This window comes from Oreochromis aureus, linkage group 4 (genome assembly GCF_013358895.1).
Source record: "Oreochromis aureus strain Israel breed Guangdong linkage group 4, ZZ_aureus, whole genome shotgun sequence".
NCBI classification, from domain to species: Eukaryota; Metazoa; Chordata; class Actinopteri; order Cichliformes; family Cichlidae; genus Oreochromis; species Oreochromis aureus.
The window spans coordinates 31,543,308-31,562,711 of NC_052945.1; the positions used below are offsets into that span (position 1 = coordinate 31,543,308).

The window sequence follows — 19,404 nt, forward strand, 5'->3', positions numbered from 1 at the left end:
GGACTACCTCACCAACCGACCACAGTATGTGAGGACTCAGGGCTGTGTGTCGGACAGGGTCGTCTGCAGCAATGGGGCCCCACAGGGAACGGTTCTGGCTCCGTTCCTCTTCACCATCTACACTGCAGACTTCTCCCACAACTCCACCCAGTGCTTCCTGCAGAAGTTCTCTGATGACTCTGCAATAGTCGGCCTCATCACTGATGGGGACGACAAGGAGTACAGAGGACTGACTCAGGACTTTGTGGACTGGTGCCAGCTGAACTACCTCCAGATCAATGCCAGTAAAACCAAGGAGCTGGTGGTAGACTTCCGCAGGCACAAACATCCTCCTCTGCAACCACTGAACATCCAAGGTATGGACATTGAGGCTGTGGACAGCTACAGGTACCTTGGTGTTCATCTGAACAACAAACTGGACTGGACTCATAACTCAGACGCCCTCTACAGGAAAGGGCAGAGCAGACTGTACCTGCTGCGGAGACTCAGGTCGTTTGGAGTGGAGGCCCACTCCTAAAGACCTTCTATGACTCTGTGGTGGCCTCAGCCATCTTTTACGGTGTGGTCTGCTGGGGGCAGCATCTCTGCTGGGGACAGGAAGAGACTGAACAGGCTGATCCGAAGGGCCAGCTCTGTTCTAGGATGCCCTCTGGACCCAGTGGAGGTGGTGAGTGACAGGAGAATGGCGGCCAAGCTGTCATCCCTGTTGGACAACATCTCCCACCCCATGCATGAGACTGTGACAGCACTGAGCAGCTCCTTCAGTGGGAGACTGCGGCACCCACGGTGCGGGACGGAGAGATTTCGCAGGTCTTTCCTCCCCACTGCTGTCAGACTCCACAACAAAGACTTTAACTGATCAAACACACACATGTGCAATAACACTAAGTGCAATAATCTTCCTGGCATCGTTGTATTTTTTACTCAGTTGTATATAGCATTTGTATTCTATTTTTATCTTATTGTATATTTTATTCTATTTTATTCTGCTGTATATAGTATTTTATTTTATTCTATTCTGTACAGTTGTGTACTGTATTTATTCTTATTTTATTTTATTCTAATTTTTGCTTCATAACTTTTGCACTGTCCACTTCCTGCTGTGACAAAACAAATTTCCCACATGTGGGACTAATAAAGGTTATCTTATCTTATCTTATCTTATCTTTTAACGTTAACTAGTAATGACTTCATGAACTTCTTCACAAATAAAATTCTTATCATTAGAGAAAAAATTACCAATAATCATCCCACAGATGTAATATCATCTACAGCTACTCTTAGTACCATCGATGTTAAGTTAGACTCTTTTTCTCCAATTGATCTTTCTGAGTTAACTTCAATAATTAATTCCTCCAAACCATTGGCGTGTCTTTTAGACCCCATTCCTACAAAACTGCTCAAAGAAGTCCTGCCATTAATTAATTCATCAATCTTAAATATGATCAACCTATCTCTAATAATCGGCTATGTACCACAGGCCTTCAAGGTGGCTGTAGTTAAACCTTTACTTAAAAAGCCATCTCTAGACCCAGCAGTCTTAGCTAATTATAGGCCAATCTCCAACCTTCCTTTCATATCAAAAATCCTTGAAAGAGTAGTTGTCAAACAGCTAACAGATCATCTGCAGAGGAATGGCTTATTTGAAGAGTTTCAGTCAGGTTTCAGAGCTCATCACAGCACAGAAACAGCTTTAGTGAAGGTTACAAATGATCTTCTTATGGCCTCTGACAGTGGACTCATCTCTGTGCTTGTCCTGCTAGACCTCAGTGCTGCGTTCGATACTGTTGACCATAATATCCTATTAGAGCGATTAGAACATGCTGTAGGTATTAAAGGTACTGCACTGCAGTGGTTTGTATCATATCTATCTAATAGACTCCAATTTGTACATGTAAATGGAGAGTCCTCTTCACCCACTAAGGTCAATTATGGAGTTCCACAGGGTTCAATGCTAGGACCAATTCTATTTACATTATACATACTTCCCTTAGGCAGTATCATTAGAAGACATAGCATAAATTTTCACTGCTATGCAGATGACACGCAGCTCTATCTATCCATGAAGCCAGGTAACACACACCAATTAGTTAAACTGCAGGAATGTCTTAAAGACATAAAGACCTGGATGGCCGCTAACTTTCTGCTTCTTAATTCAGATAAAACTGAGGTTATTGTACTCGGCCCTGAAAATCTTAGAAATATGGTATCTAACCAGATTCTTACTCTGGATGGCATTACCTTGGCCTCCAGTAACGCTGTGAGGAACCTTGGAGTCATTTTTGACCAGGACATGTCCTTCAACGCACATATTAAACAAATATGTAGGACTGCTTTCTTCCATTTGCGCAACATCTCTAAAGTTAGAAATATCCTGTCCCAGAGTGATGCTGAAAAACTAGTTCATGCATTTATTACTTCCAGGCTGGACTACTGTAATTCTTTATTATCAGGATGTCCTAAAAACTCGCTGAAAAGTCTTCAGCTAATCCAAAATGCTGCAGCAAGAGTACTGACAGGGACTAGAAAGAGAGAGCAGATTTCTCCTGTTTTGGCTTCCCTTCATTGGCTTCCTGTTAAATCCAGAATTGAATTCAAAATCCTGCTCCTCACATACAAGGTCTTAAATAATCAGGCCCCATCTTATCTTAATGACCTTGTAGTACCATATCACCCTATTAGAGCACTTCGCTCTCGCTCTGCAGGCCTACTTGCTGTCCCTAGAGTATTTAAAAGTAGAATGGGAGGCAGAGCCTTCAGTTTTCAGGCCCCTCTTCTGTGGAACCAGCTTCCAGTTTGGATTCGGGAGACAGACACTATCTCTACTTTCAAGATTAGGCTTAAAACTTTCCTTTTGCTAAAGCATATAGTTAGGGCTGGACCAGGTGACCCCGAATCCTCCCTTAGTTATGCTGCAATAGACGAGGCTGCCGGGATTCCCATGATGCACTGAGTTTTTCCTTTCCAGTCACCTTTCTCACTCACTATGTGTTAATAGACCTCTCTGCATCTAATGATATCTGTTATTAATCTCTGTCTCTCTTCCACAGCATGTCTTTATCCTGTTTTTCTTCTTTCACCCCAACCGGTCGCAGCAGATGGCCGCCTCCTGAGCCTGGTTCTGCCGGAGGTTTCTTCCTGTTAAAAGGGAGTTTTTCCTTCCCACTGTCGCCAAAGTGCTTGCTCATAGGGGGTCATTTGATTGTTGGGTTTTTCTCTGTAAGTATTATTGTGCGATCTAGTGTACAATAGAAAGCGCCTTGAGGCGACTTCTGTTGTGATTTGGCGCTATATAAATAAAATTGAATTGAATTGAATTGAATTGAATTACTGCTTTTCTGTTAATGATAAAATCTAATTTTCCCCAAACTACTAAAATAGATACAAATATTTGGTATCGGAGGAATCGGTATTTCAGTATCAATCCTCGCACCATTAGACGAGAGGGAGAAGAACAGTTAAGGAAACAACAAAGAAACTAAACGTAAACATATTCAAAGTCAGACCTGAAACTGAATGAAAAATCAAGTATTCTAAACTAGAACAGCATCCAGCACTCCATAAAAACTAAGCAATAAGAGGAACTCAAATGAACTCAAACTATTGTGTTATTACTAGATATATTAGATTAACAATAAAAACATGACCTTATGATACTAACCCTATTAACAATAGCATAAGAAATCAAACTGTCCATAGAATCATAAAGAAATAAAATCAGGAACAAGAAAACCCAACAGAAAGGAAAAAATAGCTTTATTCACATGAATCCCAAGCTCTGTCATTCAGCAATGACTAAACAATTAAAATGAAAGAGACGAAAATGTTCAGATTAAGTGCAATATGAAATGACAATAAGTGACCCTTATGTTCGTTTATGGTCTTCTATCCATATCTAATGCACTTAAGGTGGTTTTTGAAAAAGTGAAGCTGCAGTTTGAATTCGGCATCACTTCTTTTAGGGTATCTGAATTTGTTGTAGGTAGGATTACGATTTTTGTGCTGATGGTCAATTGTCACATCACCACATGAGGCAACCATCAAAGAGCCCAGGCCATCCATGAAGAACTCTAGAGTCAGAAACAGACATTTCCCTTTTAACAAAATATCATCTTTGTGCCATTTTCAATCTAAACTCTTTTGAGATCTGGACTTACCTGAATGTGCTACTCGCTGGAGCTTAGGGTCAAATCTCACCCTCTGCATGGCATCTGTACGAGCCAGGAAGAAGTTGACCACTCCACTGGCCAAATGGCATTGTGGGTAACCAGGAAGGCGGTGGAATTTTCCACCAGACTTCCTGTATAGGCAGCCACCTTCATTTTCATCTCCTTCCTCATATAGAATAGAAAAGTAAAAGCGGTTCCCTTGTACTGACCCACCAACCTAATTAGAGAAAAACAAAACAACCCATTATAAAATCAACACAATACAATACAACACAATCCATGGTGATTGAGAAAAATAATCTTGAACTATTATTCAAGATTAGATTAGGCCTGCTTAGAAGTCTAGTTTTCAGATACTCACCTTTCTGTCCTGGGGTCTGTTACATAAACTGACCTTTGCTAAGCCTGGTTTGGACTCTTCAGTTGGTCTTTGTTAAGATCAACAGTTAAAGTGAACACAATCTGGAAAGTTTTTCTGTTAATAAATCTGTTAGATGGTTTCTTGCAACCGTCGAAGACCAATCTCTAAGTTGTAATTTGCATTGGTTGCATCAACCAAACTTCGAACTGGTGTTAATTATGCATGCTCATGTCTGGTCAAAGCTCTTCAGTAAGTTGAAACAGATGTGGAATCAAACTTTCAGTTGGTTCCACATTGTCGCATTTGCCCAATTCAGGGGTTCTGTCCTTGTTCCTGTCTAAACGTTTGCTTGTTGTAAACTCAGCAAGTGCTATATGCTGCATACAAATGAAAGATTTTGTCTTTAAAGCTGTTCTTGACTAGGCAGAGGATTGATGTCTATTCTTATCAAGAAAGCTTAAGACTGGTAGGTCCAAGTTACACATGAGTGAGCTAAAGAAAAAAAAAACTCTTACAAACTGAGCCATCTAACACAAGCTATTTCATTCTTACCACATCTAGTTCAGGGACTGCCTCCATCACCTCCACAAGTTTCTCTATCTTCGTCTTCTCTGAAAACAAAAAGTCATCATCCACCCACAGAAAGTACTTGGTGGTTACCTGGGAAACAGCTAGATTTCTGCCTGCAAACCAGCCCTGAGAAGAAGAAAGAAACATCCTCTGTTCAAATTCATATATTGGAATGGGACCTCGAGATTTACCTGGTTTGATTGGAATTGTACTTGATAAGTCTTCCAAGAACTGAATTGACATTTGCATGTCTTATATTCTATAAATATCATTTTACTCCCAAATATTGCTAAAAACTCATGGATCTGAAATTTCTGTGTGTGCATACCTGTGCTGGAGGCATGATGTAATGCTGGATGTTTTCTCCAGTAACGTTCTCTGGTTGTAAGCTGTCATCTGCAATAATCACTTTAATGTCACTATAGAATTTCCGGATGCTGTCCAACAACACCCTCAGTTGTTTGTGACGCAGGAAGGTCTTTGTGATGATGGTGACTTGAGAGCTGATATCTAACAGACAGAAGTATGCAGAGAATACATTTAAGAAAAGATGAACTGTTAATATGGCAGAGTTGCATTAGATTTCTGCGTCATTCAACCAAACCAAAGAACATGCTAATAAATTCATATATTTTTTTATAATTCTGGAAAAGATATAAAATCTGCCTGTTATTATGAAATAAATGAATTATTTCACATATGTTTCAGATAAAGTATTTCTGGAGCCTGCTAGGCATACACTGAGGTGGGGTCACAATTCAGATTCAGATTACAACGATTCTCAGCATACTCTGAGTGAGCTTCAAGAATTTCTAGCAAGAAAGTCCCAGTTCGGAAGTGATTTCAGAGCAATTTGAGAAAAGACACAGCAAAAACTTTAAATGAAAGAAAGACAGTGGGTTGGAAGAGTAAATGTAGTAAAATGGGCATTATTTCATGCCAGCACATTGCATTCTCTGGTTAAGAAATAAATAACTAAATAAATCCTATGATGTTTTGAAGTCTCGAATCATTACTCTTATGCTCACTTGATTTATAACCTCAGTAAACTGGTCCCTTAAAGTTTATGATTTTTTGTCTTATACAACAAATGCAAGGTTATTTTTGTAAATGTTACTATTGTAGCAAATTTAGATTTTTACATGTCAACGGTCACATTCCTGTTTAAGATTTCCTTTATCTATTCACAAGTGTGTACATATATTTAGCCTGCGAACTTTTTTCTTTTTAACTATATTTTATAAACATTTTGCTCTTACTATTTTTTATTTACTATACTGCTGAGTGACTGTCTGCTGCTCGTCAAATACATTTCATTGCAATGTTGACCCTGTGCTAACTTGCATATGACAAATAAAACTGAAACTGAAACTGAAACTAAATGTATGTCACAGGAATATTGTAACTGCAAGCCCTCTTAAACTTAAACTTAACCGGTGCTGTAAGTTGTTATCCACCTCCAGCAAAATTTAGGTACATATCACAGCTCTTTATAGTGATAGGAAGGATATAAATAAAGTGTAAACAAAATGAATACAAAGAAATATAAAAGATAAGCCTAATAAAGCTATAGTATTGAGACCAATCCCTGCGTTGAAAATATTGCATCACTGTCACCAGTAATAATTAAAACATCTAATGCATCTAATGCTTTATTTTAGATTAAGATTTTGGTGTAATGAGTCATGAAAATGTTTTAGTATTTCCTGAGATATGGGGTGTTGTGAAATTCCTCCAGAGAGGGTCGAGGGCAGCTGTTGATTACCGGGGTAACCTTTGTAGCACCCTGAGCTCTTTCCCCTGTCCCACTGTGTAGGTGGAAAACCACACTCAGAGAGAGTCGGCTTTCTATTGGGCACCAATAGGAGGACACCATCAGTTTTCTGGGGATTTTTTCATGAGCAATCTCTGTTGGGCTTTCTTCACCACTGTGTTGATGAGGACAGGCTAATGTGTTAGTCCACAAAAGTCTAAAACACTTTCCAAGTCCCTGTTAATGAGTAATGTCTGAGTTACCTTTTCATTCTTCCTAAAATCCAACAAAGACAATGAGTCTTTGTTTGATTTAGAAACAGGTTGTTGTCTCTGCACAACACTGCCAAACAGAAGTTCCACTACCATGGTGTTACAGTGGTGTTACTATGGTGAATGGGGGTGCAATCGTGGGTGTAGAGGAGGGGATCATATATAACCCTCTGAGTATGATCCATCAAAAAGTCTTTTATCCAACAGCATGCAGTTTAAATAATAGTTGGTGACAGAGGATGGTGTTATTAGAAGCAGAGCTAAAGTTGATGAAGAGCAGCCATGCATCCATGCTTATCTGCTTCTTCAGATGTGACAATGCAGTGACAGTGACAATGCAAGTGCTACAGTCCTCGGTATACTTATTTGCCCTGTAAGAAAATGTGTGTGCATCAAAAGTGAAGGGAATGAATGACATAATATTACTCTGAACTAATTTCTTTTTTTTTACGCAGATGGACTATGATGGATTTCAGGCAGGGTGAGTTGGTGGGGTATGATAGGGACTGATTGAATATCTTGACAAAGACCAATGTCAGCTGGTCTAAATAGTTCTTCAACACCATGCCATGATGTCTGACTGCAAACACCTCACTTTAAGAATGGAGTTATGTTATAGGCTTGGTATAGGATACCCATATCCAGAAGATTGCTCAAAGTATGTTATACTATTGTGAGGTCTTCTGGATGATATTTATTAACTAATGAGTTACTAGTTTTTAACAAAGCATAGTGTTTAAGATACTTCCTAAGGTGGAACCTTCTCAGAGTGAAGAAGAAGAGGCTTAAGATTTTTTTCTGAGAAAGGTAAGATGATAAGATAATGACAGTAACTGAAGGAAACAATGATTTTGCATCAACATAATGTTCTTTGGATGCTGTTAATGCTCTTAACAGCATGCAATTAATATATTAAAGAAGCATTTTGCAACAATATTTAAATGAATATGGGCTTGACTATTAAGCCCTGATGAAGAATTCACTTCTACCTGTTCCCATGTCATACAGGATTGGTACCTGAGGCTGCTGGATGGTAATGGGAAACACGGCTTCATAGTTTTCAAACTGGAAGGTAACTGAACAAAAAAAATATTTGTTTAGGTACAGTACAAGGGGGACTTAATTTATTCTATATTTTAAATATAATGTACAGGACTCATACATACAATAATACTCATATGTAAAATGCAAAGAACAATTTGCAAATTAAATTGTCATTTAAAAATTAGGATTTATAGCTCTTATGAAATTTTTGACACATACCAAGGTCTCCAGTGTTTACATGGTAGATGGTGCTGGTATAGGACACTTTGGCCAGCAGGTCATTAAGGATGAGCGGACTGCTAGACTCGATAATCAGTTTCGTTCCACCAGAACCTGTGAATTAAAACCAGACAATTTTACATCAGCCTTAAAATTACTTTAAATATGTAAAAGTTAGGTCCCAATTTTGTACTTTGTGTACATTCAGAGTAATATAATACTGCTGGTCATTTTTCAGAAAGAGCTCATAGTATAACCTGAGTAGGCATTAATCCAGAATAATACATTCTGGCTTAAAAAGTGGCTTTCCCAAATAGATTATTCATTAAATTCTCTTCAGCTTATTACTATCAGGGTCGCAGGGGACAGAAGTCGATTCCAGCTACCATACAACAGGAGGCAGTCTGTCACAGGCCTAACACTAAGAGAGACAATCACATTCAGAAGTATGGGCAATTTAGAATTACCAATTAACCTAACACCACCTATTGTATGTCTCGGGACTCCAGGAGGAATCTGATGTACCCGGAGAGAACCCACACAAACATGAGGAGAAAATGCAAACTCCACACAGAGATGAATGGTGAACTCAAGACCTTCTTGCTGTAAGTTTACAGTGCTAACCACCATGCCACCATGCTGCCTGCCCAAAAAATATGAAATATACTAAATAAGATTCACATAAAACCACCCATGCTACTCTGATTGAGTAGGACTGAGGTCAGGAGTCCACTTTTAAAAGGACCCTAACCTGTAAAATACAGAATGAAGCCTCTGGATCTGGTGTACAGGGATGCTAGCTTTCAGGTGAGTTTCACCAATCATCCCATTAGACCACTTAACAATTTGATTGAGTGAGTTTCTTTTCTTTACAGATAAATGTTCAAAACATGACACAAAGAAAAAGATAAAACAGATTACCAATAAAATGAATTCATCACCATTTTATCAATGTGGAAATGAGAAATCCTTCTCAAACATGAGTCACTGGTGAACTTGCACACACGACCACAGTTTAGTTTAAAATTAACCTTTGAATCAATACCTATTTCAAGATCTGACCTTTAATCTGACCTTTAATAATAGCGCTTTGTGGTTATGAGTGCTTTTCCTAAAATCAGTTATCATATCTTTGGATACTGAAGGCAGGACTCATCACACCATTTGACAAAATTAGCAAGAACTGGCCCACGACTGGACTCATTTTTTTGGAGCAGACTGACAATAACAGAGTGTGTACATACTTCAAAATCAATCAAAATCAATTTTTTCAGACTTATTCTTAGACATATTTGTGCACAGGATAAATAATAAGGGCAAGAGCACACATTCCTGTGGGGGGGGGGGCAGTCAAAGAGCAGCCCAGGTTGGACAGGATTGATGAGGTCAGTCTAGCATCTTCCGCTCCAATGAAAACACTGAATTTCATGTACATTAATTAAAGTATTTTAATGACATTTTTATGTTCCAAAGTGAATATCCTATGGACAGAATTGAAGACATGTGAAACAGTTTATGTGCCACACTCTCAGTTGTCTGTCAGTACTGGTCACCTGAAAAAAACTCCTGTGTATCCATGAAAGGCTGAATATTTAATTTCATGAACATAAACTAAAGTATCTTCAGGAGGAGTATGAAAGGAAAATGACAATTGTCTTCTGGCTCTTGGAGGAGGCGGACGCATCTCTCACTCTCTCCTTCCCTTATCTTTCCTGCTTAGCTTCTATGTCCTTGTACAGTCTCGTCTGACTCTAACTTTGAGAGAGCCTCTGATTCTCATGTTGGAACACTGAGCTACTAGTTGTTTTGCCGTCATTGTGTGTGTTGGGTATACATGCATACAAAGACCTTTATTTATTTATACATACATACTTGTGTTTGACCTTAAAACACACCTTGAATAGTGGCCTCTTCAGGTGGAGTGTCTGTTGTCAGGATACCATTAGACACAGTTAAGAAAACCTAGAATAGCAACACATGAATGAACTAAAAAAAAAATGCAGTCATTTTAACAATACCATGATTACTACCTCCTCCACAAAAACACCACCACCACCACCCAAACTGTCTTTTTAAACCAGAAGACCACTTTAAAGTGAGAAGACACATTACATTTGTTCCACCTTTTAGAGAATCTACAGCAAATGCTTATTTTACAGCATTCATATACAGGGTGGGCCATTTATATGGATACACCGTAATAAAATGGGAATGGTTGGTGATATTAAAGTCCTGTTTGCGGCACATTAGTATATGTGAGGGGGCAAACTCCTCAAGATGGGTGGTGACCATGGTGGCCATTTAGAAGTCGGCCATCTTGGATACAACTTTTGTTTTTTCAATAGGAAGAGGGCCATGTGACACATCAAACTTATTGGTAATGTCACAAGATAAACAATGGTGTGCTTGGTTTCAACGTAACTTTATTCTTTCATGAGTTATTTACAAGTTTCTCTTTGTTCACAGCCATTGGCATGTCGAAGAGGTTAACACGTGAGGAGTTGATCGAAATCGTGTTGATATTTGGTGAACGCAGTAACTGGGTCATTGCAGCAGATTTCAATGCAAGACACCCTACGAGACCACCCATCTCCCATGCTACAGTTAGCAAACTGCTTGCTAAGTTTCGTGAAACTGGTTCAGTGTTGGATTTGCCAAAATGTGGACGCAAGAAAACTGTCACTAATGAAGAAACATCAGTGGCTGTCCTAGCTTCATTCAGCAAGAGTCCACAGCGTAGCACTCGCCGCATGTCACTGGAGAGTGGCATTAGTCGAACATCCCTTCGGCGGATATTAGCTACTCACAAATGGCATCCTTACAAACTCCAGCTACTGCAGCATCTCAACGAGGATGACCCAGATAGGCGCACAGAATTTGCAGAATGGGCAAAACAAAAATTGGAACAGGACCCTCAGTTCACGCAGAAGAGTTTGTTCAGTGATGAGGCAAACTTTTATGTGAATGGTGAAGTTAACAAACAAAACCACCGCTATTGGTCTGACACTAACCCACATTGGATGGATCCCTCCAAGACTGTTGGAACAACAAAAGTGATGGTTTGGTGTGGTATATGGGGTACAACGATAGTGGTTCCATTCTTCATCAATGGAAACCTCAAGGCCACTGGATATTTGAAATTGCTACATGATGATGTGTTTCCCTCTTTATGCACTGAAGCTGGCACATTCCCTGAGTTTTTCCAGCAAGATGGTGCACCACCACATTATGGGTGCCAGGTCCAAGCATTCCTAGATGAACAGTTTCCTGGAAAGTGGATTGGTCATCGTGGGCCAGTTGAATGGCCCTCAAGGTCTCCCGATCTGACCCCCTTAGACTTTTATCTTTGGGGTCATCTGAAGGCAATTGTCTATGGTGTAAAGATACGAGATGTGCAGCACCTGAAACTACGGATACTGGATGCCTGTGCTGGCATTTCTCCTGCGGTGTTGCTGTCAGTGTGTGAAGAGTGGGAGAAGAGGGTTGCATTGACAATCCAACACAATGGGCAGCACATTGAACACATTTTATAAGTGGTCAAAAACTTGTAAATAACTCATGAAAGAATAAAGTTACGTTGAAACCAAGCACACCATTGTTTTTCTTGTGACATTACCAATAAGTTTGATGTGTCACATGGCCCTCTTCCTATTGAAAAAACAAAATTTGTATCCAAGATGGCCGACTTCTAAATGGCCACCATGGTCACCACCCATCTTGAGGAGTTTGCCCCCTCACATATACTAATGTGCCACAAACAGGACTTTAATATCACCAACCATTCCCATTTTATTACGGTGTCTCCATATAAATGGCCCACCCTGTAGTTTTATAACATACAGTGCATAGCAGATGCACTGCACAGCCCAAAGAGTGTGTGGTCTCTCTTATTACAGTACACAGCTTTTTCAACTGAGGAAAGTTTGAATTATATTGGTGCTTTTCGACGAATGTCAAATGGAAGATAAACCCTACATGATCATGTGAGCTTGTGCTGTTCATGGAATTTCAAAACTGACTTTTAGAAAAGTTTTTAATCTACTTAAAAAACTTCATTCTACAACTCTTGCTGCTGCTGTTGCAGTACACACTGATGAATTTGCCCTGACACACAAGAATGTTTTTTCATTTTCCTGTTTGCACACACCCCGCGGTTAGTTGGCCCGAAAGATAGATGCCCTAAAAATCACATCCATTTAAAACTGAATGTTATTACTGTCATTAGCAAAGACACCTCTTAAGAAAAGAGCAGTCCAGGAAGATTAAATCACCTTCTTCAAGAAATCCAATGCTAAGAACATATCACTAGATAAGATGTTGCTGGAGAAGCTGGAGATCGCAAAATAGATGAAGAACTGAACTCTTTTGTGTCAATGTGTTTTGTTTAATGTTGCTGTTTTGCATGCCACTCATACAAAACAGTGTCTGTCTTCATGTTTCAGACTCTGTAGCATAGATGGGTTAGTGTGTGGATCTAATATGTGCGTACTGGGTGTGCTATTGCAGTTTGTTCAGTTGTGATCAAGGTTTGCCTCAGGCAAATTTAAATTTGCTGTGTGACCTTCATTGCTGGTTGCAGGTATTGATATTATCTTTGGAAATTATTTGGCTAGCAGTGAACTTTTTGCACCTCCTGTCAATATTAAAACAATTAACGGACATGAGTGTTTCTGATCGTGCTGCAAAGAGAGCTATGATGTGGGCGCAGACACATGAACATGGAGATTTAGAGAACTTTAGTGACTTGTATGAGTGATGCACCTCCAACAAGATCACACCCAAACTATATATCAAGTAGCACTTCAGACTGATGAAAAAACCCCACAACGCTCTCTGTATGCAGAGAAGCTCATGTAAGAATAGAAAAAGGATAACGGCTTGTCATCCTTTTATTCTGATGTCAACAATCTGAGTCTTACCTCATTGAGGTTGATGTTTTGATGCAATTCTAGACTCCTAGCTCTGGTTCTACACATGAATAATTGTACCAAATTATAGCTCCATACCCATTCCCTTCCTAAGTTTAACATATGACCAGATCATGTCTGCATCCCTTGGAAAATCACAAAAATGTACACTCATGAAATAATATTCTGTTGCTCGTGTCATACATGTTAAATCATAAATCAGGTTATTCCTGCTGCTCATTTGACACCCATCTCAGGCACTGGAAAACTATCTGTGTTTGTTACGGTACATGTCCAAAGTATTTGCTCTAATCGTGACAGAGGTTAGAAAGGGTCCACAATGCCTGCACTTTTGCACGAGTTTCACTTGAAAATTCCTAATTCAAAATGACAGTGAACTTCAAGAAAAAGAGTGTTGCACTGGGCTTCCAGTCAGACAACTTTGTGTCAGTTTTGCTATATGTTGTTGGTTCTGCTCTGCAGGTGTAACGGGTGTATTAAAAACCCGGTGTATTTAGATGCATCTAAAGGACAAAGGTCACTCTTTTGAGGATGCCAATGTTCACATTTTGGACAGAGAAGACCAAAATGTGAAGATGTTTGAAAGAGGAGAGAAAGAAGCGATCTATATCTCATCAATCGGACAACACAAAACAGAAAATATGGCAATCAGAGTGTTAGGCCAGACCGGCTACACAGAGAAAGTTTTTTGATCTATATGTTGCAGAGCGCAAACTCAGTGAAAAAATCCATTCCATTGTTGACTCTGATATTCTGGCCAATGTAGTTTCACCTGTTGCCTCTGTGCATCGGTCAGCCCCTGTATAGTTCCAGCGTTGATGGAATTACTGACACTGACACTGAGTGGGGATGTAACAAACAATAACCTGAACTTTATGATACTTGCTTAATGGCTAATAAAATAAAATTGCTAATAAAAAAAACATTTTGTCATTGGATAATAATGCAAATTTTCATGTCAATATTATTGTCGCTACAGTGGTCGATGGTTCCCCAAGATGGCTGCTGAACAATCATCACAAAAAATTATGTTAAAGAAAAATATCTTTACTAGCAATATTTACAAAAAGCCACAGAATTATTCACACAAAAGCCGGATTTCAATTCAGAGTTCTTTTGCCCCATATTTTTACATCAGAATGAGAGAGAATCTCAGGTTATGATTGGCAGTTAAGTATAATTACATTATTAATGCAATTATGCAATTTAATAGTTTCAAACATCATTGCCATCAATTAATATATATATATACATATATATATATATATATATAATTTTTTTTTTAACACCCAGCACGCCCCTGCGGGCGGTTTATCCTTCAAGCTCGGGTCCTCTACCAGAGGCCTGGGAGCTTGAGGGTCCTGCGCAGTATCTTAGCTGTTCCCAGGACTGCGCTCTTCTGGACAGAGATCTCCGATGTTGTTCCCGGGATCTGCTGGAGCCACTCGCCTAGCTTGGGAGTCACCGCACCTAGTGCTCCGATTACCACGGGGACCACCGTTACCTTCACCCTCCACATCCTCTCGAGCTCTTCTCTGAGCCCTTGGTATTTCTCCAGCTTCTCGTGTTCCTTCTTCCTGATATTGCTGTCATTCGGAACCGCTACATCGATCACTACAGCCGTCTTCTTCTGTTTGTCTACCACCACTATGTCCGGTTGGTTAGCCACCACCATTTTGTCCATCTGCATCTGGAAGTCCCACAGGATCTTAGCTCGGTCATTCTCCATCACCCTTGGGGCGTCTCCCATTTTGACCTCGGGACTTCCAGGTTATACTCGGCGCAGATGTTCCTGTACACTATGCCGGCCACTTGGTTATGGCGTTCCATGTATGCCTTGCCTGCTAGCATCTTGCACCCTGCTGTTATGTGCTGGATTGTCTCTGGGGCATCTTTACACAGCCTGCACCTGGGGTCTTGCCTGGTGTGGTAGACCCCAGCCTCTATGGATCTTGTACTCAGAGCTTGTTCTTGTGCTGCCATGATTAGTGCCTCTGTGCTGTCTTTCAGTCCAGCTTTGTCCAGCCACTGGTAGGATTTCTGGATATCAGCCACCTCCTCTATCTGCCAGTGGTACATACCGTGCAGGGGCCTGTCCTTCCATGATGGTTCCTCGCCTTCCTCCTCTTTCTTGGGTTTCTGCTGCCTGAGGTATTCACTGAGCACGCTGTCAGTTGGGGCCGTCTTCGTGATGTATTCGTGGATGTTTCTTGTCTCATCCTGGACTGTGGTGCTGACACTCACCAGTCCCGGCCCCTTCCTTCCGCTTAGCGTACAGCCTCAGGGTGCTGGACTTGGGGTGAAACCCTCCATGCATGGTAAGGAGCTTTCTTGTCTTTATGTCAGTGGCTTCTATCTCCTCCCTTGGCCAGCCTATTACCCCAGCAGGGTACCTGATCACGGGCAGGGCGTGGGTGTTGATGGCCCGGATCTTGTTCTTACCGCTCAGCTGACTCCTCAGGACTTGCCTGACCCGCTGCAGGTACTTGGTGGTTGCAGCTTTCCTAGCGGCCTCTTCATGGTTCCCATTCGCTTGCGGGATCCCCAGGTACTTGTAACTGTCCTCTATGTCTGCAATGTTGCCTTCTGGTAGTTCAATCCCCTCAGTTCTGACTACCTTCCCTCTCTTTGTTACCATCCGACTACACTTCTCCAGTCCGAACGACATTCCAATGTCATTGCTGTATATCCTGGTAGTGTGTATCAGTGAATCGATGTCTCGTTCACTCTTGGCATACAGCTTGATGTCATCCATGTACAGGAGGTGGCTGACAACCGCTCCGTTTAAGTAGTCGGTATCCGTAGTCAGTCTTGTTAATGATCTCACTGAGGGGTTCAGGCCTATGCAGAACAGCAGTGGGGACAGAGCATCTCCTTGGTAGATCCCGCACTTGATGGTGACTTGTGCTATGGGCTTGGAGTTGGCCTCTAGTGTTGTACGCCACATCCCCATTGAGTTCCTGATGAAGGCTCTTAGGGTCCTGTTGATCTTGTACAATTCTAGGCATTCCAGTATCCAGCTGTGGGGCATTGAGTCATAGGCCTTCTTGTAATCAATCCAGGCTGTGCACAGGTTGGTCAGTCTGGTCTTGCAGTCTCGGCTGACTGTTCTGTCTACCAGTAGCTGGTGTTTTGCGCCTCTGGTATTCTTGCCAATCCCTTTCTGTGCCCCGCTCATGTATTGACCCATGTGCCCGTTCATCTTAGCCGATATGATGCCTGACAGGAGCTTCCATGTAGTACTGAGGCAGGTTATTGGTCGGTAGTTGGATGGGACCGGTCCTTCTTGGGGTCCTTGGGGATCAGGACCGTCCGACCTTCAGTTAGCCATTCGGTGTCTCTCGTTAACTAGCAGCTGGTTCATTTGTGTCATTTTATATATATATATATATATATATATATATATATATATATATATATATATATATATATATATATATATATATATATATATATATATATATATATATATAAATATATATATACATATATATATATATTGAACAGCCATCTCTCACACACCAACCAACTGCTACCATCAGTCAGGGAGATCTGGGTGAGAATTGCCTGTCAGTTTCTAATCTGTGATATCAGACCAACCTTATAGCTGTTTCTTTCTTCTGCATGCAGACCTAAACCTGAAATAAAAAAATGAGCTTTAAGTGTCACATAGTCCTTTCACCGAAAGATACATATTCACTTTATGTTTTGACTTTACACATGTTTTGCAAGGCCAGTTATTGAGGAAGCTTCCAAGAAACCTCATTCATCTCTCACTCAGTTTTTCCTCACTGTGTTTTAAGATGACATAAGTTTACCTAATACTGTTGGCTAAATGTTGAAGTCTGAACCATTAAATGAATATGTCCTTGCAGAGGTATTTATTCAGAGCAGTTTTTGGTCTGATAATTGAGAGCAAAATTTTAGAAAAACTGGGACAATCGATCTCATCGTAACTCTTCCATGAAGAAATGGCATTGGCCTTGTTGCCCTCCTATTTTATTTGTTGTGACTAATAAATCCAGTTTAATTCTTTTTCATTGCAATTTTCAGTGAATCAGATGAATACATATTCTCTATGACATTTTTATGGAAATATAAAAAAATTTACATTGCTGTCTGAGGCATATATTGAGCTTGGCATACCTGGTATGGCAGTGGGGGTCAAAGGTCGTACTATGAAGCCCTGGATAGGATACTGCAGAGGAGAGTTAGGCAAAGCAAACAGCAGCTTTGATAGTACTGAATTAGACCTGTTGAGGAGATGGAATAGGGGAAGGTTAGACAAAAGAATTTTGAGTACTCCAGCAGAACCCAAACAGACACACATTTAATTCATTCTCTTGTTAATATTGAACTGTAAATGTAAGAATTCACTGAAAGCTTCCATCCATCTTCTACCTGGCTTTGTAGTGTTGGAACTCTTTAGATCGCCGTTGCATCAATTCTTCATACTGGTCTTGTGGGATGTGGTCTTTGAGAATCTTAGCGCCATCAGGACAGGTGCATGGACCAGGTAAGCGACGTTGTGTGGGTAGAGATGACTTATAATGTAGAGATCCTGAAGAGTGCCTGTAATATGGAAGTCCTGAAGAGTCACAATTCAATTCTATATCACAGAACTACTATGTCACAGAACTATAAAGGAAAGCATATCCTTACTGCTGGTCAAAGCAGCAATTCATTTTACTTGTTTCTGTCCTTTTGTAAAATGTCCCTCCTTCTATTTATTATTTTGTGCCAGCTTCTTCCATCTCTTCCTCACTGTGTCTTTGGGGCTACTGTTCCTCTTCCTGCACTTCTCCATGATAGTGCTAACAACAGTAGCTTTCTCTGACTCTGCATGGTGCACAAGCATGCAGGGAGGGTAGTGGAGGGCCTGGTTATGGTAAGAGATTTGAGTGATTGGGCAATCCAGTGGCAGTAATTAAAATAAGTTAATGGGCTGCTGTCAGTGCTTGGACTGATATGCAGAGAATCTGTCAAGCCAGTGTGTGGTGTGTTGCAATGCCCAGAATGCAAGATTACCAGTCCATGGATTACTAATCACATCCCAGAATATTTCTGTTTTATGAACATATATGCAGCGCTCTCTATATTGTTTGGGACAAAGACACTATTTTTGTAGTTTTGCCTCTGCACACCATCATAGTGTATTGTAAATCAAACATTAAATAGATCATTGAAGTGTAGACTTTCAGCTTTACTTCAAGGGGTGTTTGCATGAACAAGTATAACAAGCACCCACATGAAGCTGAAGTGACGAGCTAAATCACGAATGAATGAGAGGCTTAATTTATTCGTGTGTGTTGCTGTCATGTTGTAAATAAGCTGGGTGGGTTTCTGACAGTGTTGCATTCATATCTTAAGAACATTAAACATGTGTGAGTTGTTTTCATGCTATAATGTCAGTAATCTCGTCAGTGAGGCTCTGACAGTCTGCCCTAGTATGAGTCATGGATGATGGTGATAATTAACAGCAGTGCTGTGGTGTGACAGCACAGCTGCAGGCTTTATGCTGAGCTTGGACACTAAGGTGTTGTTACAAATACAGAATGAAATACAGAATCATTCATGCAATGACTTTTAGAGTTAGCTTTCACTGAGTCAGTTGAACACTGATCCCAGCCCCATTATTCTTTAAATAGCTTCTGCCTGCTAACCTCTTCCTGCTTCTTTCTCTGTTTAATCCCAACTACAAGGTTTTTCATAGGTTTCTTTGTATAACTTCTTTTTAAGTCAAGCTATCAAAGGAGACGTCACTATTCATTTAAGTTTGTATTCCCTTGTATGTCATACCCAGGGACCACTCTGATCCCTCCTGTTGAAGGTTGACAATGTAAAGACACATCTGCACCTGTGAGGGAGCCGAGCCCTCAGACCGGAGAAGACGCCTCAGAGATGAAGGAGGTGCAGGGAGAGTACATTCTGCAGTTTGTGAATTAATGTCTTCTGGAGAATGATGTCATATCTTATATAGCGCATTTCTACTCTACTACAGCACTCGGAGCATTTTATACACCCTGTGTGTGTTTATAGTCTTTTATATCTGACATTCACTGTGAGATGAACAGCTCTGGGGTCAGGA

At 40.5% G+C, this 19,404-nt stretch overlaps 1 protein-coding gene across 1 annotated transcript; it reads right to left on the reverse strand.

The window, feature by feature from the left end:
- Positions 1-3,885: 3,885 nt before the first annotated feature.
- LOC116324465 (beta-1,4 N-acetylgalactosaminyltransferase 2-like) lies at positions 3,886-18,123 on the reverse strand. The gene is made up of 8 exons (XM_039611592.1): positions 18,082-18,123; positions 10,284-10,350; positions 8,389-8,502; positions 8,115-8,201; positions 5,429-5,610; positions 5,083-5,226; positions 4,158-4,386; positions 3,886-4,070 (listed from the first exon to the last, which is right to left on the reverse strand). The coding sequence occupies exons 1-8, from the start codon at positions 18,121-18,123 to the stop codon at positions 3,886-3,888; spliced, it is 1,050 nt and encodes a 349-aa protein (XP_039467526.1).
- Between the last annotated feature and the right edge of the window lie 1,281 nt (positions 18,124-19,404).